The sequence below is a fragment of the Xiphophorus couchianus genome, chromosome 6 (assembly GCF_001444195.1).
Source record: "Xiphophorus couchianus chromosome 6, X_couchianus-1.0, whole genome shotgun sequence".
Lineage (NCBI taxonomy): Eukaryota > Metazoa > Chordata > Actinopteri > Cyprinodontiformes > Poeciliidae > Xiphophorus > Xiphophorus couchianus.
The window spans coordinates 29,576,051-29,599,062 of NC_040233.1; the positions used below are offsets into that span (position 1 = coordinate 29,576,051).

Below are 23,012 nucleotides of genomic sequence, written 5' to 3' on the forward strand. Positions count from 1 at the left end.
CTGATAATTGACCAGTGAGAAAACAGGTGAGATATCATCATGTTTCTTTCCAAATGTTATTATAAAGGCAGATTATAATAATGACACGGCCTAGTAAAGCCGTGTCTCTACGGTGCTAATTTTGGAAAACATGACTTGAAAGGCAGAAGTGGATTTGCTGATGTGCTTATGTGCCTTGCATCACTGTCCTTTAGCATTTCCAAAGTGTGCTTAAACTTGAAGTCACAAGTTGGACATATCTGAAATGGATCAACATTTGTGGTTCTATCAGTTATGGCAGGTAGCTTGGATCCTTGGGGAGCCAAGCAACTCGTAACCTTTCACTCAACGATCACCGTGTTTGACAGTCTTTTTCCAAAATTCTGTGTTAAGTTTTACGTCCGATGTAATTGTGTGCACGAATTCCATAGTCTTCCACGTGTGTCTCGCCAGTCCACAGACTATTTTCCCCAAAGGCCTCTGGAATCATTAAAACGTCATTTAGGAAATGTGAGATGGGTGTTAGCATTCTTTTTGGTTAGGAAACATAATTTGGAATTCTCACATAGACGGCGTATTTGCCGAGTCTCTTTTCTTTTTTTTTTTTATAGCCGAATCACAAACACTGACCTCACCTCAGGTTGGTGAGGTCTGCATTACTTTCGATGTTGTCCTGGGTTATTTAATGACATCCTGATGTTCTCTTGGAGTTATTTTTGGCAGGTTGCCCACTCCTTAACAGGTCCATCAATGTTACATGTTTTCTCCACTTGTGGCTACTAGCTATATCTGTGATCCAGGATACCGTAGCCTTAGAAATGGCTTTATAACCCTTTGAAGATTTATAGATATCAATATCATTGCTTCTCTTTTTTTCTCAAAATTCCTTATACAAGAAATTTGAGATAGGGCGTAGGGGGGTCTTGGAGATCTTTGCTGTGGCTAAGGAAATTGGTCCAAAAATGTGGTTAATCACAATTAATTTTCAACAGTTATATCCATTATCATTAATTCAACATAGAGACATGTTGTATTGGATGTATTTTCCTCTTAATGTGTGAAATCATAATTGAAACACCGCTTTGTGCGTCCGTATTTGTTGCCTTGAAACACTGGAGGGTGACAAAAGCAAAAAAAAAAAAGAAAAGAAGAGGGCAAATATTTTTTACACAGCACTTTAACTGATGACAGTTTCATAGAGGCTTTTTGTTCTCCAAGAATTTTATGAGCTCACTGAAAGCCACTCAGCTGGCCTTCATCCTGCCCATCTCTAGAGATCCTTAAAGCGCCTGGAAACGCACGAGCGTTTCCAGGACAGCAGAAGATTAGAAAACCACCAACAAAAGTGGAAAGTACAACAGGAATCTCTGTCTTCAAGACCAGAACAGAACAAGCAGATATGCAGAAAACAAAGCCCCAATAAAATCTATTCACTAGACGCCATTTACATCCCTATTGTCAGTGGGAGCAATGGGTAAATGTGGTCCGAATGGGGCTGGCAGGGGAGGAAGCCTGTCAGGGTGAAAACAGGGTTGTAACAAAGCCATACGGTTGAGTGGAGAGGAATACTTTCTTCTCACTGCCAGTTTCTTTGAAGTCACAAAGAGGCTAAAAAAGAAAAGATAGCCTCTAGCCCTACTTTTTTCCTATTCTTGGTCTGCTATTTCACCATTTCTCCTTTGATATGTTTTATTAACAATATTCTTTTCCTCTACTTGGGACCTTTCCAAAGGTATAGCTCCCGTTGCCGTATCTTCCTCTCTCTGCTCACTCTTTTATGTTCATTTCTTCCTGACCCTCCTCGTCTCCTTCACAGGGTCAGGTAAATGTCACTGCATTGTGTGCTGGATGACATGGATGACAAGAATGGTGCGTGACAATGAGCTGGCCTCCAGAAAGAAAAGAGAGGGAGGGCACGGAGACATATCGGTTTCTGTCGGTTTACCTGTTTCTTTAAGAAAACTCGTAAGTGAAACTTCTTACATGCTGCATTTGAATTGTTTCAATGGGAAAAATGCCCCCCTAAAAAATAAAAAATGATATTGTGTTTGTAAATTTTGAACAATTGGTAAATTTTTAGCCCTGATGTTCTTCTTTATTACTCAAAATGGTCTTCCTTCAAATTTTTACGTGCTGTTTAAGTCGATGCTACTGACACCTCCTGCGGGAACGGGCATTTTCGCTTTTTTTTTTTTTTTTTGTGATGCCAAAACAGAGAACCCAATCTAATTCTGAAAACATTTTATTGAATTATCAAATAAAATGTTTGTAAAACTCCAGTTCATATGTGAAAATGACTTATACTTATAGCTGTATGGTATGTTTTTAGTTGATTCCTTTTTTTTTTTAATTGCTGATCCTACTAAAAAGTAACATGAAAGTAAACCATAAAAGATTGAACTACCAAAAAAAAAGAAAAAAGATTAACTTCTTTCATCTGTCCTATAAGACTCACACACTGCTGGAAGACCAGTCATCGCACCACGACAACGTGGTACCAAACGCTTCAAATAACGACTCTCTACTTGTTGGACCTAATATGATTCCTGTCACCTCAAAATGTTTTTTTTCTTTCTCCCCATCCTCTCTCCTCTCTCTAATAACTAAGGGGGATTTATTAAGGCTGGAAAGCAGTAAATTTCCGCTTCGGCTTCACCTCGGGGGGACGTCTCCCAGCATCACACAGATATTTTGTCTAGCCTCAAATAGACTAATTCTAATAGTTTCATGAATTATGGTTTCAGAACCCCTCCCTCAGTCAGTGCAGAACGTCGACACCTTTGAAGAAATTAGGGTCATTGAGGGTTTTTTTTTTTTGGTTGTGCTGCGACATGTTTTGAGGATCTCAGCAGCAGAGAAGAATGAGTGGATTGCGGAGAACAGTCGACCCAAGGCTCTCCTGGTTGTTGGACGTGGATCTAAAAGCCACTGATATAACAATATAAAAGAATTGGAAAGTAATCTTTGCCCTATTTTGAGAATGACTGCGTAAGTGTGAGTATGCAAGTTAAGCTGTGTCATCCAAAGCAAAACACACACTTAGATAAGCATGTTTGTGTGCAAGACTGCACATGCACGCATTCTGACAAGCAGCGAAATACGTACTAATTATGAGAATGTTTCTCGATCCCGCTCGGAGGTGAAATCATTCCTGCGGTCCCGACTGGAATACCGACATTTGATACCTGGTTTGTAGAAAATGTGAACTCAAAATGAGGCACAAACAAGGGTCATCAATCTGTTGTTGTGGACCATTTTTCAGCAGCCACACACTCAAATTGGCTTCTACATCTAGGTGGTCTGTTACATCTTTTCCAAAGAGGAAGAAGGGTCTAATCCAACATTTGTACTGTAAATGGTTCGGTATAGTTCTCCAGCTTAATCTGTTCACTTTATTTATATAGTAATTCACAAGAAATGTTATATCAAGGTACTGTACAAGACAAAAAGTTAAAATTCACACATGTAAATATCAGTTCAATGCCATCATATTTAAATGAGAAAAGACATTTTGTTGTTTTTTTTTTTTGTTTGTTTTTGGTACACCTCCCAAGGAACTGGTTAGCATCTAGCATCTGGTAAATTTTATGAAAGCAACAAACAATTACAACATTTTACTGAGGAACAAAAAATGACAGTACCAATAAAGGTAGTTTTTGAAATTCAATAAGGCAGGCGAAATACGTGGCACATCACTTTTACATGCCTTCCTATGGAATAGTTTGAAGTTTTTTTTTTTTTTTAATGGAAATGTTTCCTCAATTTCCAGCAAGTTTTGCAGGCTGGTGCATGACAAAGCATAGATTATGTGGTTCACAATGTGCAAATTAAAAAGTGTCGAACATTTTGAAAGCTCGCTGTAATACAGTACAACACGAGACACCTCGGCTTACGCACATCCGGAGGTATGTCGGTGTGTGATACAAGCCCAAAGCGGCTGTCATCGCTTTCGTAATAACAGGGCATTTCCACGTTATCAGCCCCGAAGCGTTCCGTCCTCTCCTCACTAAGAAGCATGTATGGATGGGTGGCAGCTCCAGTCAGCGTGTTACACGTGGATGTGTGTGGCAAATGACGATCAGCGCAGGTGCAAACCAGCGGCGCCCCTGGAGCAAAACCGCAACCACTAACCACATCGCTCCGCTCTCGTCTTATAAAGTCTGTCTCGGAGGGCTTGATTCATGGTAGCATGTTCTCAGAATACGCAGCGTGTAGGGAATGTGGCAGCTTGACCAATCATGTATTGTTTTGTATGATACTTAAAGCTACTTCCATCACCAAAATAGTATGTTTAACCATTAACCCTAAACAGTCTCCCTTCAGCCAATATTTCCCCAGAGATAAGATGAGACATGACTTTTGTTCTACAATCTCTATCATTTAAAAATGAAAAGAAAAAGGAAAAAATAATTTCACATTACCAAATTATTCACTTTCCTTTAATACCTAGATACAAAAATCTAAGATCTTGATCCCACAGCTAAAACATTTATAATGTCTCCACAATAAAACATTTGTCACATTAAGACCTTAAATCACTAATTTTTGGACTTTTCTAGCCAAGAAGTACCCTTTAAACAAGCAGATCTCCAACTTTCATTTGTACATGGAGGCTGACAACTCTGACCTTCAATCCAATATGGCTCCCAACCAGTTCAAAATGCAGTATTAGCTTTTAGCAATTAACTGCTTAGTTGCAGTCCTTGATATGTGTTTTTCACTAAAGAGTGCAACCCGTGTTAGTAAATTGTTATATGAATGCATAAAATGGGTTGAAACAACCAATGGCATCATTGGCACAGTCCTGACTTGCGAGAGACGTGTGTCCACGTGTCTTCCTTTCAGTATTTGCATTAATGAAAAACTAACAGAAGAACCACTGTGTTTCTGGAGAACATTTTACATATTGCAGAATTTGTCCTCCTAGCTTCCGTAACAAGTGGAAGCCCTGGACTGCTAACTCTCTACTTAAATATGAGCATAAAGGCTTGGTGGTGGTTGTGTTTCAGGGCAGCTGGGAGTATGTCAGATATGAGCGGCAGCTGTCCACCCGGGATCAGCAGCAAATCTCTAAGCACTGAAATGTGGAGCTGAACCGACTCATTCCTAACATCTTTCTCATGACTGAGCTTAGAAAGTATTCTGCCTGAGCCTCTGGGTATCTCAGCTGTACATAAGTGTAGTCCATAACACACATTCAAAATCAGATGTACTGTTGAGAACCAAGATCACTGAAACACCAACCTTCAAAAACGGAGCAAAAGGGGCTGCAAACCAATAACAGCAAGAGCTTAAATCACAATGTTACCTTAGCTGCTTAAATCAGGAGCTATGATAATTCTACAACAAAAGAAGAGCTAAGAAGAAATAAATATCTTCTGAAATCAATTGACAACACATTGAATTATGTAAGAGAGTACCTAGAAAGTTTAAAAGAGAAAGTACTAATACCAACTACCAGCCTAGGTGCTTTAGCTATGTTTCCACCGATTTGTTATGTGAATTTTGAACAAATCTTTAAAATGTCGCAAAAAAGGAAGAAAATAAGAAAATGCCAATTACGTGTGTATGAATCTTAGAGCAAATCAACCAGGTTATGTGTAATTTCATCAGATATTGACATTTATTATGCCTGGCAGTAGTAAACAAGAAGCCATGACACACACTAGTGGAATCTGGGCAGTCATTGCTCCAAATTGTAAGACCCAATAATAGTATTTGAACCTGTTCTATTCAATAGCATGGCTGCTTCAAATAAAACTGTCTTGGCACTTGATAAGATGCACCTTAGAGCTCCTGATGTGTGTTCCCTTTTAAGGTTAGCCACCTTGGTAACTCAAAGATGTAATGTAGTGATGACAAACTGTCCATGTGACCAACCGGTCCACAGATCTCAAGCAAGAACACACCACCATCTTGACACATACTGGACAACCTTAAATGAAGTCCATCAAGACAAAACACATCACTGGATTTCAGCTATGATTAGTTATTCAGTAGCAGCGATGCTTAAAACAGAATTAAACCAAGAGGGAATCACACACCACTGATGTGTTTAATTTGGCTCTGAAGCAGTTTGAATATTCCCCATTCCCCCATACCTCATGCTGCGACTTTGTCCTTTTTACACCAGTAGACAAACTATTTTGCATACATACACAGAAACTATGGGATAGCTCTTCGTTTTGAATTATAGTTGAGTATTTTCTTGCTTAAAATGCCCACATCATCAGAATCATTTAGGTAATTGTAGAGTCTTTCCTAAGAACTTTGCATTACGGCTTCTGTTTATTTTGTTTCTAATTCCTGTTTGGGATGATTGACTCTGGAGTCCAAGCAACCTTCTACTGGTCGACGGATACTAATCACTGAAATCACCGAGCCACATTTTCTTAACTGTATGATCAAGAAAATTACTTTAAAAGTTAAAAACAGGAACCAAACCAAACGTACAACGTTATTGGTATGATACGTCTTGTGGCACAAGGCTCCATTTCTTGCTCCCAAAAATAGGGTACAAAACAATCAAAACCATAAAGAGGTTTCTCATTTCCACTGAGAAATCTAGAATTAAATGTTTTTCATGCTTCCATGCTAACCAGTGTGACTCTTAGCACATACCAACATCCTCTGTACGACTATAAAGCGCTATAGAGTGCTCTGTAGGGGCTCAGAATATGGTCAATCAGCAGTAAAAGGCAAACACACTCATGTTGCCACATCAAGCAGCGGTCTTCCCGCATACAGTGACTGATCGCAAAGGGGGGGCATATAACGCAAATGAAGCTCAGGCTCCTGGATGTGAGAACCGGGCTCTTTTGTTTCCTATGAAGCTCTGGGTGTGGTCCATGAGACTTGAGTGTGAATTCTCTACCAGTCTTGGCTTCAACACCTCTCTCTGTACCCGGCACACACAACGCAGTCTGCGTTTCCTCATACAAGAGACGCAAGGATGTAAATGATTACTGCTATGTGCAAATGATTTTGGGCTAACCGTTAACCAGTTTGCTGAGGCTCTGATTTAAATGTCTCACCCATTAAGAAAATATGTCATAACCAATAGTCAGAAGATGAAGAAACATTTAAAAAAAACATTTGAAAGAGTTGGAAATTAATAAAGTCATGACTGCAACAATTTAACAGATAAAAATCTGAAAAGGGAGTATGTGGATTTGTATTCAGCCCACCCCCTGAGTTAATTTGTTATGGAAGCAACTGAGACCAACATTCAAATGTTGGATCGCCGCTTCAAACACATCGATAACTTCCTCCGACATGTTCCTTGGTCTTCACAATGCTGTTTGTCTACTAATGTTCTCTTAAAAAAAGAACCTCAGACCTTCACAGAACAGCTGAATTTATACTGAGATCAAACTACACTTCAATCAAGTGTCTACTGAAACTAATTAGCTTTATTTGGTTTTATAGGGTTATAAGATTATAGGTTACTGAATACAAATGACAGTAATTCCTGTTTGTCATCACATAAAAACCCACGAAAGACACATTGAAATTTTGTGGTTGTGACAAGCTGTAAACAGGTTCAAGAAATATAAAGACCTCAGCAAGGCATTGCAAAGTAGGGACATGTTCAATCTTCATTGTGTGCAAGGCGCAGACAGTTCGGATGACATTGCAGAAAGATGAAGTACTCAGAGAAGACCTCTATTTGGAGACATGGAGCTGTAGCAATGATAACCTCTGCTTTACATGTTAAATGATCATAACCTGAGGTCAAGAACCTGGGATGTGCAGTCTGACAAAACGCAGACAAAGAAAAGAGACAAAACATGATGGATACATGCACTTTAGAAGCAACACATAAATATCATTGAACTCAGTTTTAGTCTATATTTTTCGACCTCGAAAACAGAATCCTGATTGTGTCAGGACTTAGAGCAGAATAATCAGTGATTGAATAAAAAGAGAAAGTCTCTCGCCTGTTATTTAGATGTTGCCAGCAACATGAACAGATCCTGCGCATCAAATTAAAGCAAAGAAAAACTCTGTTCAAAAAGCCAACTCCTCTCTGTTATCCAAGATGTAATTTGATAACGGCGCTGTCAAAGGTAGACGGCAGCAAGTACCTTATTTTCAAACATCACATGAGACAAAGACAGAGGCGTGCTTTGTGGCTCCTTGTTCTACATTGTCAAAGGGGCGTCAGGAATGCTACTGCAAATCTAATACACATTTCTGACAGGGTTTTTCCAACACGACTGGCTGATAAGAGCAAGGCTGATGCTAGGGTTGTTTCTGTTAAGAGAGTCTACAAACTTACAGTAAAGAACTGGTTGGGTTTCCCAAAGAGCTAAAAATATCTCAGTAGGTTTTTGGTCTTGCTTCTTTTTCAGTCTAAAGTCATACAGCGGGGATTCAGTTTATCTTTCCATATGATGGCATCAGCCTGTGATTGTGCATGCTCTTCACAACACCTCCAACCCCTCATCTGAATGATCAAATAGTCATTTAAACGGCAGCCATGCGTCTAATCTCCAACATTATTTATAAGCACCACCTGGGAACATTAAATGAACTGTGTTTCTAAATGGAGCTACACAAAGTCAGCCAAAAACAACCAGCTATGCACTGTAAATTCTGTTGCGACACCTCCAGGCGCTGCAACCATCTTCTGATGTCTATTTATTTCTCATTTTGTATTATTTATTTCTTTATCTTTGTATGTTATGTATATACACATAACCTGCATCTTAACTCGAGTCGAGCAAATCTCAATCTCGTTGTAATCTGCTGATGACAATGACAAATAAATCTTATCTTATCTTATCTATCTTATCTTAAAAAGTTTTCTGTTGCTTTTATGCTAAGAATAGGAGAACAGGTTACATGCTTTTGGTGGGATAATTTTCTTACCCAAAGTCCCCATGCCTGAGAACCAATCTAGTCAGCAGTGTTAACACAGTTGTAAGGAAGAATAAAATACTAAAAACTTGCTCTTATAGAGCAAAAAAGAAACAATTTGATTTGATCCCAACAAGAAAATCTCTGAAACCTTTGGCTTTTTTTGTTTGTTTTTGAGGCGCTGCCATTTGCTTTGTAAAAAAATAAAAAATAAAAGCTCCTGAAGGATGAAGCACCTTATACTAGTAACTAGAGACAGTTTGGAAGGGCAAGGCAGTTTCTGTGCCCCAAATAAAAGGTGGAAGCGATCTTTGTGTGAAACTTGCCCTTAACACTCCAGGGGAAAAGGTCGACGGCTGTAAGGCCCACAGCTAGCAGCTTTGTGATCTGGATCTAGAGGTGCATGAAGACAGGTACCAGTGTATTGTGTAAGTGCAAATGCGTCTGAGCAGTCTGCTGGGTGGTATTGAGTACGCGAGTTAGTCACCCTATCCAAAATGTAACAAGATGACGTCTTGGTTCAAGGGAGAATCTTGACATGTCATCAAAAGGCCTAGCCAAACTCGGTACACCTCGGAGCTCCCTCTGTCTTCATCTCTCCCTCACTCGCTCTCTGTCAAAAGACATGACCCGGGGCTGCTGGAGGAAACACACAAAGCTTCAATCCGCACGTCTTAGTCTGTTCCTTTGAAATGCTTAAAGGCCTAAGCCAATCCGCCTGTAGGAGCCAAGTGTGACCCAGGGTGTGGAGTAAGCTGCGTTGCCTTCTAACCACTGCGATACTCTGAGTGTGCGGTGTGAAGTTCTAGTGCTGGACTAATTGGTCCATTGGCCAGAGTCAGTTCTTGGATCTGCTCGCATATGCGCAGTGTACGTGTGTGCAAGTGTGCGCCTGTATCGCTGCACTTCAACTTGTAAAGTTGGGAGGTCAAAGGTTGTCGGGGGGCCTGAAAGGCGATACCCACGCTGACAGCAGCGGAGCAAGGCTTACGTCGGGGTTCAAATCCTTCTGTGACAGCCAACATACAGGCCGGAGATGTGCCCCTGAGCAAGAGCAGTGGCAATTTGAGTTGCCACTGCACGTTTTATGTCAATGTTAAAAGCTAGTTAAAAACCTAAAGATCGTGTTTGGACCCGGGATCACCATGTATCCCAGCTCATGAAGATTTCGTTTCACCAAGCAGCAATTATTATCCAACAGGGGGACATTTCATACCTGATTTAGTCGTTGATCATTTCAAATAATTTTCTGAAATTGTTTATTTCTTCTACGAGGAACTGATTTTTTCTTTTTTATCTAACTAAATATGATCTACTCTCTGAGTTATTCTGATTTGATCAAAGGTCCTACTCCAGACTCCGTAAATTTGAGATTTTCAGGGATCAGAAACATATGCGGTGAAAAGAGGGTTTAATGTTTAATTCTAAAATTAAAAAATTTAAAAACGCAAAAATTCAGTAAAACTGACAGTGAGTTTTGGGAACGCGAATACAATAAAGTTGCACTCACTTCACTTCACTAACTACCTGCCTTATCAAAAAAGTCAAAAGTTAATTTTTAGGTCAAAAAGAGTATTGATATCAATTCTCATGCAAATAAACAGGCCATTTTATGAACATGCTAAAAATGCTAACATTTTTAAGATGCATTAGGCATGTTAATCCATTCACACTCAAGTCTGACTGCAGTCCAATTTTATCAAGAGTATGGACGACCACACAAAAAAATACAAATAAAAATAAAAAATAAAACAAAATTCCCAGCCTTTACCCTGTTCGCTACATAAAAAGTGTCAACAGTTTAGGTACGAAGCTTTCATTAACAAGTTCACACACACACACCCTCACACACACGCTATTAACTGTCAAGATCACACTTGTCACCAGGCGGAAAGGACTAAAACTGAGACGTCTCAAAGCACAATCTGGCACCAAGTCCAGCTGTGGACTCCAATATCAACTCTTAAGGGATCAGTGTTGAAGCACCAATTAAGGATTTGCTTTCACACGTACACAATTACGGTGAGGTGCGGATGAAAGGAGTGTTCTCAGCCAACTACAACACAAAGGATTTTCAGTAAAGTTCCATGATGTTGGAATGCCTTAAATAATAATTGCTTCTATCAGTCCTGTAATATCCCTCTGGATTGAATTTTGGTCAAGAGTCATGTTGTAGTTTAAGCTCTGGATTAAGCATGGAACAGATAATGGTCTGTCTGTAAGCCGTTTGACATTTCATCCTAGTACCTGTATTATCCGTGCAGAATACGTGCTAATGCACTGATAATACAGATACTGTATTATCAGTACCTGTATTACTAGTCTAGTCTAGTAGGGAGACTAGTCTCCCTACTAGTCTCCGTACTAGTAGGGAGACGATGGCGTTAAAACTACACTTTCCAAGTCTCAAGCATAATGTGTTAGGCAGTGGACTGCAGACTTTTCTTCTCATTCCAAACAGAAAAGGTGTATGCTATTTCCAGATCTACAAACTAAAACTTGCAGCATCAAGAAGCCGAAGTTGTGTGTCTTAAGAGGAATAACGCCGACTGTTGCAAGCTAAGCTGCTTTGAAAACTCCAAGCAATTCTGGGATATACTTAAATTCTGGACATTAAACAATAGCATCTTCCTTTTGAGACAGAAGTAGAACTCAGTTTCTGTTCCTTGATTTTCTTTTAGAAGCACTCCAAAGCTCACAAGAAGAAACTCGCCACTCATTATCTCTTGATTGCACTAATAGTAGGATCCGAAACGTGTACATCGCCGCCACTTAACATTCCAGCAGCTGGTCACTGCACTTCGTGACGCATGTAATGTCACACTCGTGAGCCGTTGGCGGGCTGCAAAGCTCCTCTTGACCCCCCGCTGAGAGGGACAATAATGAGTACTGTGCTGTCTGAGTGGGAGAATGACAGAGGAGGAGAGAAAGAGGTGTGTCTGGTTACAATCACAGACGACCTCCCCCAACCCACCAACGTCACCCCAAAACTTCCTGGAGTTGGTTAAATCAGAGTCTCACAGCATGCCGAGGTTAAAACACTCATCGTGGGAATCAAAAATATGTATATCAAGTTTGGAACTAATGCATACAAACCAAGTAGAGACGACTATTCAAGATTCTTGCTAGATATTGGAGAGATTTTATCTGTAGAATTGGTAGAGATCATTTAAACTGATTGGTTTGTTGACCTGGACATCGCCCACAAGTTTTCATCACTGTTGAGGTCAAGGCTTTCCCAAAGTGTAGCGTTGGCATACATTACTGATCGCTAAATGTGTGTTTATGACAGCTGGCACATCCACGAAGCTGGCGTTTCAACCATCTGACCCAAAATGTGACCCATTGAAGGAAATTAATTAGCATAATTAGGACTAGTAAAGGAGCTACCAATTCTAATGTCTGATGCAAAGGCGGTTATACTTTGTCATAAACTCAGAAACTCGTCCCCCAAAACTTCAAACTCGGCTGAAACTTGCGGCCGCCCACATGTACAAACCAACTTTTGGAGAATAGCTTTATGTCCAGACAAGACAAAAATTGATCTACGCAACGAAAGTGGTAAAGGTGTATGTCTGGAGAGGCTTTCAAACTTAAAAACATTGCACCGCTTGTCAAAGACTGTGGCAGCATTGTGTTGTGAGTCTGGTTTTTTTTACCAGTGTCACTAAAATCTAGGTATGCCTTTGCATTTTTAAACTTTAAATCAGATCAAGAGTAGATGCGCTCCAACCTCAAACTCGTTTCAAATTTGTTTTGAGATTACAAAATTTGGCTAGTTATGCTTGTAGAAACTCTTGACCTCAGCTATACTAAATATTTATTGTGTTAATATGGATTGTGTTAAAAAGATTATATGAATTAATAAGATTATTACTGTAGATGTATGCATATTTATAGTCTGAAAGTGTATTTTATGTTCTTAGTTGGAGAAAAAAAACCCTACTAAATCCAACTTTATGCTCTCAAGTTTTGTTTTTAAAATCAAATTGAAGTTATCATTCCACTTGGGGAAAAAAGAAGCTCAAATATTCAGCTAACAAGAAAACTGTATCATAAAATGAATCTCAGAAAAACAAAGCCCGTCACGTGTTTCCCCATCTTTAACTCCGTTTAACCCGAGCCGCAGGTGGAGGTGTTGGCAGACAAACAAGCCGACTCTGAAATCCCGGCAGCAAACACGGCAGATGAAGGGAAGACGGTGCGCTTTGCGGCTCACTTTCCAGCCAGAACAAGAAGCGGACATCCGGGCTCCAAACAAAACACTGATATTGAGAAAGGAGCTCGCGGATTAAGAGCGAAACGGTGGCAGAAAAATGGCTCAAGCAACAACAACAAAAGTGGTCAGATTTTCACATTTCAGCACAGAAGTCATGAGGCATAGTCTTGTCTTTATATTGAACACAAAAAAGATACCACATACTGCTCAGTGTGTCCACAATACTTCTCAAAGCCCAAGGAGCAAATATCCTTAGATCCTTAAACACCTCAGGACTCTCTGACCGGTAATCAAGAATTCAAACAACTATGGAGGGAAGCAGTGACCACTACCGATCCTCTAGTATTAACACTTCCAACTCCAATCTACAACCAGGAAACTCCAAAGCCCCCAAAGCAAAACATAAACTCTTCCCACGGACAGACATGAGCAGTAAATGTAAATAAAGCACTAGTTATGAGTGAATTTATCTTATTGAACAAGGAAACAGAGATAAGCGACAAAGAACAGTAAAAAATCTGGCTTGCTTTATCTTTCAAATAGCAAAGATCCTTAAGAGGAAAAAAAAGGGAATTAGCACATTTTTTAAGCCGAGATAGAATGAGCTATTGTGTCTCTTTCCTGTTTCGTTTACCTCTCCAGACAGCGTCTTTTCAGCTTTAATGGGATCAGCTGCTGTGAGAAGCTGAGGCTACATGTGACACAGCTTTTAGGTGTGACTGTCTATTAAATTACACAAATTTAACTGATAGTTGTATTCAAAGTGACTCGTCTTTGAAGAATTTAGAGGATGTTTTACGAGAGGCTTTTGGTGTAAATGATTTGAATATCTTTTGGAAGGAAACAATGTCAAATGATACCAATGGTCACTTAAAAATTTGTTTAATATACTTTCAGACTATTTTTTCAATTGACATTCTCTGTTCCTTTTCTTCTTAAACAACCAATTTTGCCCAAAACTCAGCAAGCAGAACAGAAGGAGGATAAAGCTAAATATTGGCCAACATGTTAGAAACTTCAAAAGACTTCAAGCTGGGGCGAAGGTTCAGCTTTCACCAGCAGAACAACCTAAATGATAAAGCCAAGGCTAAAAAAAAAAGGCTTAATCAAAGCCCAAACCTTAATCCAGCAAAGAATCTGTCATAAAACATCGAAATTGATGTTCACAGACACTTTCCATCCAACCACAGTAAAATTAAGCTATTTTGCAGAGAAAAATGTAGACAAATATCAGTAAGGCCTATTTGTTCCAGCATGATTTTAGATAAGTGTTTGATTCAACACAACTGATCTTATTGTTTGCCGCCAGACTTCTAAATACCTCAATGAAAACCTGAGGAAGTAATTTGACTACTTAAATCAGTCATCTTGGCACAGAGACACAACTACATACTGCAGGACAACAAACACTGTTCTTTTAGAGGAGTTTGTTCTTACTGGTCACGTTGGTGGCCAACAAAAAAACATCAGTTGAACGTGTCTGACTCTTAGTAGAGCCAACCAGAAGGCAATCACCCCACTGAATCTTTGACCTGAAAGCATCATTCGCCCCCCCCAAAAAAGATCAGGATACATTCTGAGGCAGAAGTAGAGTTTTTAAAACAATTCACCCAGCCGGGCTCAGTAATCAGTTGGCGACCTGTCCAGGGTCGACCCCACTTCTCGCCCAGCGACAGCTGGGAGAGGCTCCAGCCCCTCGTGATCCATAACAGGATAAAGCTGCTTCAGAAAATGAAGGATTGAAGGGACTCACAGACAAAGCGCCAACATCAGGCGGCCTTATAATAAACTAATGTGAGCTGTAATCAAATTAGCTCGTATCACCTTAAGCACATGTTCGGCCTTGGCAGCCACACATGGGAGGGGAACAACAAGCTCCAGGTGATGCATGATGACCGAGTGGGAAGTTTCCATGGACAAAGACAGAAAAATGTTGAGAATGACGTGAGAGGTACTGTAGGAAAAATTTTAAAAAAAACTAAAGCCAGAAAGAGTAAGGGGAGGAGACGGGAATAGCTACGGGATGAACGTGATCACCTACAGTAATACCTGTTACTACACATGTTAAGCCATCAAAAGTAAGAGGTTCCCGCTGTCTGTGAACCCCTTTCACCCATCAGTAAAAGGGAAGCCCTGGAAGCTAATCTCTGTTCTTTGACTCATGCGGGGATTAACTTGTCTTTTCCTGCGAAGGCCAATAACTCAACTGTTTCATAACTCCCTGATCGTAGCCATAAATCTGCAGTTCAACTTACAGTAAATTAATTAAGAGAAGCCTTCTGACAGTTCACTGATGCACGCTCACCCCGTTGCTACCTCAACATGAAGGGTCACAAATCAGGGGGCATGGTGTGTGTCAGACACACCAACAAGAGGAAGAAAAAGGTGCTGGGGACTCAGCAAGCATGTCAAAGAAAGTATTCTGGTGAGACAGGTTAAAATCTACGTGGAAATTGATATGTGCGTAAAGTCACTAATAGCCTTAATTGACATAAAAGGCGGTTCTACAAAGCAGTGTGTAAGGAGGTCGAATGCAAATTTACATAACTTTTAGATTTTCTTTTTCCTGAACCCTTTGAAACACATATTTCCCCTTCTGGGTGAAATGTGACAAAGTGTGAAAAGATTTAAGGGGTATCAATATTTTTTCGAGTCACTGTAAACAGTGAGTGAGTTGATTTAGCAGGTCTAAAGTTTGAATAAAAACACAAAATTAACTCAAGGTACAAAACATAGTCGAGACCAAAGAGCAAAGAGAGACTCGTCTGTTGGTGTAAAAAGCTCTGATCCTTCCCGGAGTTTGTGAAAACTGGGTGTGCTCACGGAAAACAGTGTTTTTCTTGGCTTGAATTTGACATAAGCTTAAAGTTCCTTGTCTCTGTGAAAATCTAATTATGCATTTTGAGAAAAGAGGGATTGGGAGGCAGCAGAGAAAGTGCTGCTTGGGTTCGGGTGGTGAAAAGAAGTTCAAAAAAGCTGAGCTATGCAGCTCCTCCAATGGGATTAAGAAGCAAACTCAAATCCCTATAGGGCTTTTTTTTCAATAAAAAAAGCCCTATAGGGAAAAGAGAGGGGAGGCCTGGGGAGCGGAGCGGTGGGGTGTATGAGTGCGTGTAGCATCATGCCGTGTCGTCTACTGAAGGTGAGGCAAAAGGAGAGATCAGAGCGGGTGGAAAAAGACTACATAGCATCAGTCATTCTTAATCGTTTAAGTAACAATCTCCCGATGCAGCATTTCTTATAAAACTCCACCTAAAGCCTGTTTGCACATGCTTGCATAGTAGCCCTCATCATTCCTGTCAATCCAGGATGCTTCCTAAAGAGAAGCACGTTAGTATGAAGGGTTCCAATACGAGATCAATACCTCATCAGACCTGATTACTGAGTGAAAGAGGGATTAAATAAACAGAGGGAGATCAAAATCTGCCCTTAACTTCTACATACTGTCTTTTGTTTAACTAAAGTAAGGCCCACCTTGGGAGCAAATTACTAGTGTAGGTGAGGTCAAGAGGTCATTTTGATGACTAAAATTTTTTTGACACTTAAACTTAAAATCACAGTTTCAGTTAGTGCATCGGCAAAGCAAGCAGAAAATGCTCTGAAAATGTCTCACACCCATCTATCAGTGAACAGAGAAAACACCAGAGGTTTTAAGTGAAATATGACAAGCAGGGTAAGCAGGGTGTGTTCCTACACACAGCCTTTATCCACTAAACCGCTGAGCTACCATCTTCCATACACACACACACACACATCACGTTGATGAAGAAAGGGGACAGATGGAGCAGTGTTGTGGCTATCAAAGTGTGTTAAACAAGTGAATCTTAGAGTTATCAGGGCTGTCTTGTGTTTCAGGGAAAGGCTAGAAAAATGTTCTCAGGCCTAGTACTCACAATGATAAAAGTCTCTGCAAAGTATTTTTTGCATGCATTTAAGGGTAGCCCTGCTAAATTACTGATAGTCTTCTTGAAACAGAAAAAAAAAAAAATCAATGCTCCCTTCTCCCAATTGCAGGCGTAAAAACCAAAACATTTCACTGTATTTAGGCAGACTTTAAGCATGGAGGATGACTAAAGGTCTCTAAAGCAGTGACCAAGAAAAGATCAAAACAATAACCAGGAGGAAACAAAAACGTAATTCTTGACCAAGGCAGCTAGAGGGAACTCAATTCAAAAGATTTCAGAACACATTTGGTGTCTAGTCTCTTAGAGCTTGTTAAAATCCTGATTGCATAAAAGTCCCCTTGGGCTTTCCTCTCCCTGGACACCTGGGTCAAGAGGTCAAAGCATCAAGTAATAATTACTAAGCACTTGACATCAGAGTGAACCCTAAAAAAGTTAACTTAGGATGTCTCCTTAGTGTCTCATGCACATCTGTTAAATTGTGCAGAAACACATGCTTACTTCTAAAGAGGTGATACAGCAAAGGGGTTCAAGCCCCCCCCCCGGGACAATCAAGAGGCCCCTGTTGTCAAGGATACACCAAAGCTCGTCGGCTGGTTATTGACAAGCATGAATCAGGAGGCCCCGAATGAGGGCTATAAGGCTTATAACCTGGTGAGTAGCTTGCCTAGGATGCTCTGAGGGTCAACTGCCATAAAGCACTCAGAAAGAGAGCCAATCTACCTTTTTTCCTAAGACAAAAACAAAGTGTGGGTCAATCAGAAAAAATTACTGTTAGACAAAAAGAGTGGACCTCGAGTGAAAGTCACAAAAAGGTCTACGGGGTCAGTTCATTATTATGCCAATGGTTTTGTCCCAAACCTAGACATGGAAAACCAGGAGAAAATATCCGCCAGCACATTTCTAGCTTTAGAAAATGCAACTGGAAATGTAGGTTTCCCTAACGCACCCTGGACTGGAACAGTTTCTCAGTTTATTACGCGCATTTAATATACTGGCATTCCTGTCCTTAGAAACATGACAGGGTGACACAGTGAGAGAAAGATGAATGAACAGCTTTAGTTGTGTTGAATTGTTTGCCTATTTCTGTGCTGTGTGAGAGCAAGTCAAGGTGAAAGAAGGAGAGTGAGAAAATAGAAGAAAAGAAAAAAGGGGGATGTTAAAGCAATCAGCTGCCAGTGGGTGACAGGTTAGCTACTCTATGTATCTGCCTTATTAATGTTAGAGATTTTCTGTCATAGTGAGTGCAGCTGGTTAAAGTGAGAATGTCCAAGTACCTGCATCTCACTAATCTTTAACTTTAAAGAACAAAGTCTGCTTCTGTCTTAGAAAAAAAATACTTAGAGTAAATTCTTTCTACATGACCTTGCAGGAAGAATGCCCAAAGATCAAAACCCATGTTCCAGACACTTCTTTCAACTTTAGCTCAAAAATCCAGTGCAACAAAGTATGCAAAGCAAGTCCTTTGTTGCATCTGCGAACAACTTGCCACAAGATGTCCATTAAACTCCCCCCCTGCAGTGCTTCTGCAGGAGACCAAAAAATGAGGGAAATAAATCCTTGGCATACTTGAGCTCCTTCTTTCGACACCAAACCACATGAGTGCAACAACAAAGCAGCTCAGCTACAAGAGTAGCCCCAGATAATAGCACCTTTTTTTATTACCCAAACCAACCACTTGCACACAATGGATTCATCACCCAGAAAGCAGCACAACCGGATCCAGCACAGAGCCTGCAGCCAACACTTTAACTGATCCTGCACTCAATGCTACACCTGAAACTTGCCACTTCTCCTGTTCAACAGAAAATGATGTTTGAGCCCTGCAGAGTTTTTCACGCAACATTTCCATTATTGTTTGGAAATACTGACCCAACATAAACCCAACTTTATAAGCAGTGATCTTAGCAAGAAGTAGAACTGAAACAATAAGGCATTTACTCACCTGAGACAGAAATGGTCATGGGGGCTTCCAGAGCCCTGTCATTATCCAGATCCCTGCTCAGTCTCAGATCCCCAGTGTCTTCATTCAACAGTAGCAAATTGAGGTCATTTCCAGATTCAAACTTGTAACGCAGCTTATCCGACACATCTGGATCATGGGCTGGTACTTTTCCAATAATTCCAGTTGGAAAACTGTTGGACTTGTTGGTGACATAGTTGTTGAAGATGATCTCAAAGTTCTGCAGTACAGGTACGTTGTCATTCATGTCCACTAGCCGGATGTGTACAGTAGCCCGGCTCACCAATGGGGCTGAGGTGGCCTGGACCACAATGATGTATTCTGTTTTGGTCTCGTAGTCCAGGTCTGTGAGCGCGATGAGGTCGCCGTTAAAAATGTCAAGCTGAAAAACTTCTGGAATATTTCCTTCTACAATCTGGTACATAATCTGAGCATTGGTGCCCTCGTCTGGGTCGGTGGCAGTGATTTGGGCAACAACGGACCCCACTTGGCTGTTTTCCTCCACATAAATAAAAAGCTCATCCTTCTCAAACACCGGAGCATTGTCGTTTATGTCTAGGACTGAAATATTAACAGAAACAACTGCCTTCAGAGGAGGAAGCCCTCTATCCACAGCTAACGCCTTCAGGTTGTAAAAAGCAACGTTCTCGCGGTCCAGTTTGCGAGCAGTTCGAATTATTCCAGAATATGTTTCAATGGTGAAATCGCCCTCTCCGTCTTCTCCACCCTGAAAGGTGTAACTCACCCTTCCATTGGAGTCAGAATCTCTGTCTGACGCAACAATCTGGAGAACACTGGTTTGGATAGGTGCATCTTCAAGTACACTCCCCTTGTATATATCTTTGTTAAAGATGGGAGCATTGTCATTAGCATCCTCAATTCTAATCTCCACATAAGTGGTATCAGATTTCTGAGGGATGCCATTGTCTCTGGCAATGATGGCTAAAGTGTAGGATGCTTGGTGTTCATAGTCGATCTCCATCTGTGTTGTGATTACACCAGTATCGGGGTCTATCTTAAATTGTGGAACATTATCTTCCATGACATACGTGATGCGAGCGTTCTCCCCCGTGTCATCATCCGTTGCAGTGATCATAGTCACAAAAGAGCCTATAGGCTTTTCCTCACCAAGAAGCACCTGCAGGTTGCCACTGGTCTGAAAAACAGGCCGGTGTGTATTTGCGTCCGACACATTGATGAAAATCTGAGCCGTGTCGTAGAGTGTCCCATCGCTCGCCATGACCGTCAGGACGTACTGCCGCTCTTGCTTGTAGTCCAGGGGAAGGGCCAGGGTGATGAGGCCCCCACCACTCTGGCTGGTGATGGAAAAGCGGTTTCTGGTGTTTCCACTGAAGATCTGATAAGTCACCACACTGTTAATGTCCCTGTCCACAGCTGTCACGGTCAGCACACTGGTCCCCACAACGGCATCTTCATTGATCTTTAAAGAGTATGTCTTTTCAGTAAATGCCGGGACGTTGTCATTCACGTCCAGCACCATGATGCTTACGATGGCTGATGAAGACATAGCAGGCCTCCCATGATCTCTTGCCACAACGCCAAAGGTGTAGAAGTCAGTAGTCTCCCTGTCCAGTTCTTCACCAACTGTAATCCAGCCGGTGCTGTTGTTGATGGTGAACGGGAAACCAGGTGTTGTGTCAGTGAGCCGGTATTCCAGACGAGCGTTTTCTCCTGAATCGCCATCTATTGCTTGAATGTGAATAACAGAATAACCGAGGGGAACATTTTCCAACACAGTGGCCTGGAAAGGAGTGCTGACAAACATAGGAGCATTGTCGTTGATGTCCACCACACGCACCACTACCATTCCAGTGTTATTCATCAATGGGGGCCTGCCACCATCGTAAGCTTTGATCCTTAGATTATACTCCCGAATCATCTCATAGTCCAGAGGGTTGATGACATTAATCTCACCCTTTTCGGAGTTTATGTAGAATTGGCCTTTAATGTTGCCGCTGATGATGCTGTACTGAACTTTGGCGTTATTCCCCTCGTCTTTGTCAGTCGCTTCCACTTGTATAACTTTAGTGTTGACAGCAACGTTCTCTGGGACCTGTACCTCGTACCGCTTCTCGCTAAACTGGGGATAGTTGTCATTTTCATCCTCCACAGTGATCTGAACTGTGGCAGTGGCAGTCAGAGGATGAGGGTCTTTGCCCTGGTCATCAGCCTCAACAATCAGCTTGTACTGGGCTCGGGTCTCCCTGTCAGGCCGCTCCCTGATCCTCACCAAGCCGTTCCGGGAGTCGATCTCAAACACAGAGTTGATACCGTCTTCATTGACAATTTTATAAACCATATTGGCGTTGGAGGGGGCATCACCATCAGTGGCACGTATGGTCATCACCTCAAAGCCAACCTCCACATTCTCCCTGATGTTTATTTTGTAATTCTTTTGCTCAAACACGGGCCTGTGGTCATTTTTGTCACTAACTGTGATGGTCAGGATAGAACTGGTCGATCTTTTTGGGGTGCCATTGTCAGTTGCAAAAACTAAGAAAACATGTGTGTCCATTAGTTCTCTATCAAGCTGCTGAATGGTCGATACGCTCCCCGTCTTTGCATCTATTCGAAAGTAATTATCAGACCTCTTGTCTTGAGGAGACTTCATGCTGTACTCCAGCCTCCCTGCCTCGCCATCATCCGGATCAACTGCTTTTAGGTTGATGACATGTGTGTATGGGGGCTCATTCTCAGGGACAGACACCTGATAGGTGGAGATCTGGAACCGCGGACCTGAGTTAACCTGACGCTTCCCCCTGTGGATCAGTTTGCCAGACTTTCTGTGGGTACTTTCATGTTGTGACAGAGTCAAACTCAGCTGCACAGACAGCCTGCTGCCTGGAGAGCCATGCAGGGTGCAGTGCAAATCCACCTTTTCTTTGTGTTCAAGGCACAAGTCGTTGACCAGGAACAAATCTCCATGCACGAACGCCGCAACAAAGTCATTTCCAACACATTTAGAATTTAAAAGGGTTATACTTTGCGTGGATGCTGGCAAAAGTTTCTTTACATTCAATAACAATTTACCTGCGAGTAAACAGGAAGCTGACCTCACTTTCAAAACGTGTTCAATGTGAATGTCCGGCTCAGTCTTTCTCTTGTACTTAATAAAACAGTTCTGTCCGTGGACAAACACGTTAAAATGCGTCAGGGTCGCGTCCCCGGACGTTGAGGAACCTGCTCTGAAATAAACAGGCGCTGGGTTCCTCGGCGTGTGCGCGCACTGAATCCTGCGGGACAGGCGGATCACCCCGCTGCGCTTCCCAACTTGGAAAAGCGTCTGGATGAAGTTGGGAGATAAAGTTCTGTCGATGTTATACGTCCAACCAGGTCCCAGAGACAGGTTTGCCAAAATGCTCCCGGGCTGTAAAGTCTCCGAAAGGTGCATCTCCAAACATCCCGCAAGCGGCACCGCGAGCAGGACACAGATCCAAATCCGACACATCGCCGGCTCCATGCCCGGATACCTGCCGGATCCCAGTCAGGTTCACCGAAAGGGCTCCAGTAATGGATTAACTCTCCCTCTCCCAACACCGCAATTTGCTTTTATCCCTCATTGTGGAGTTTTAACGCAGGAAAAGGCGCTCGGTATCCATGGTGTCAGCGTATCCAGAGCGCGCGGCGGCTGCGTGAAGCCAACTGAGTTTAAAATGAGTACAAAATGGCTCCGTGGATCTCCTCCTCCACTACCTCCTCCCCTCTTCCTCCTCAACTTATTTCCATAAACCTGCTGCGTTCCCCCGGGTGGGGGCATTTCTTTTTCTGATGGAGATTTGCCGCTGGCAGGATGACCAATGAGCACAAGAGCATTGTTTAAAAAAATAAATAAAATAAAATCCTGTGCGCCGCGTCTTTTGCAGAAGTTTTATGCAGCTATAAAAGTGAAAAAGTATCATTACTGAGAAGTTTTCAGAGTGCGCTTCAGGACTGTATCTGTCTTCTGAGCCACAGAGCCGGCCCGAGACACAAGCGAACCAAGCAGCACTTAAATTCTCACTGAATGTATTTCTCAGAAGTTTATCAAGAGTCAGTTTAGGCTTAAAGAGTCTTGCCGGTGGTGTAG

General features: G+C 41.6%; 1 protein-coding gene across 6 annotated transcripts in view; it reads right to left on the minus strand.

Annotated features, from left to right (window-relative positions):
* Positions 1-22,690, minus strand: part of celsr1a (cadherin EGF LAG seven-pass G-type receptor 1a) — an 87,949-nt gene extending 65,259 nt beyond the window's left edge. For 3 of the 6 annotated variants that reach the window (XM_028019668.1, XM_028019666.1, XM_028019665.1), the window contains exon 1: positions 18,908-22,686. In XM_028019668.1, coding sequence (XP_027875469.1) covers positions 18,908-22,406 — 3,499 coding nt within the window. In that variant the 5' untranslated portion in view covers positions 22,407-22,686. Of the gene's footprint in view, positions 1-18,907 lie in introns of all 6 variants that reach the window. The other 3 variants (XM_028019667.1, XM_028019664.1, XM_028019669.1) reach the window with 3 other exon arrangements.
* Between the last annotated feature and the right edge of the window lie 322 nt (positions 22,691-23,012).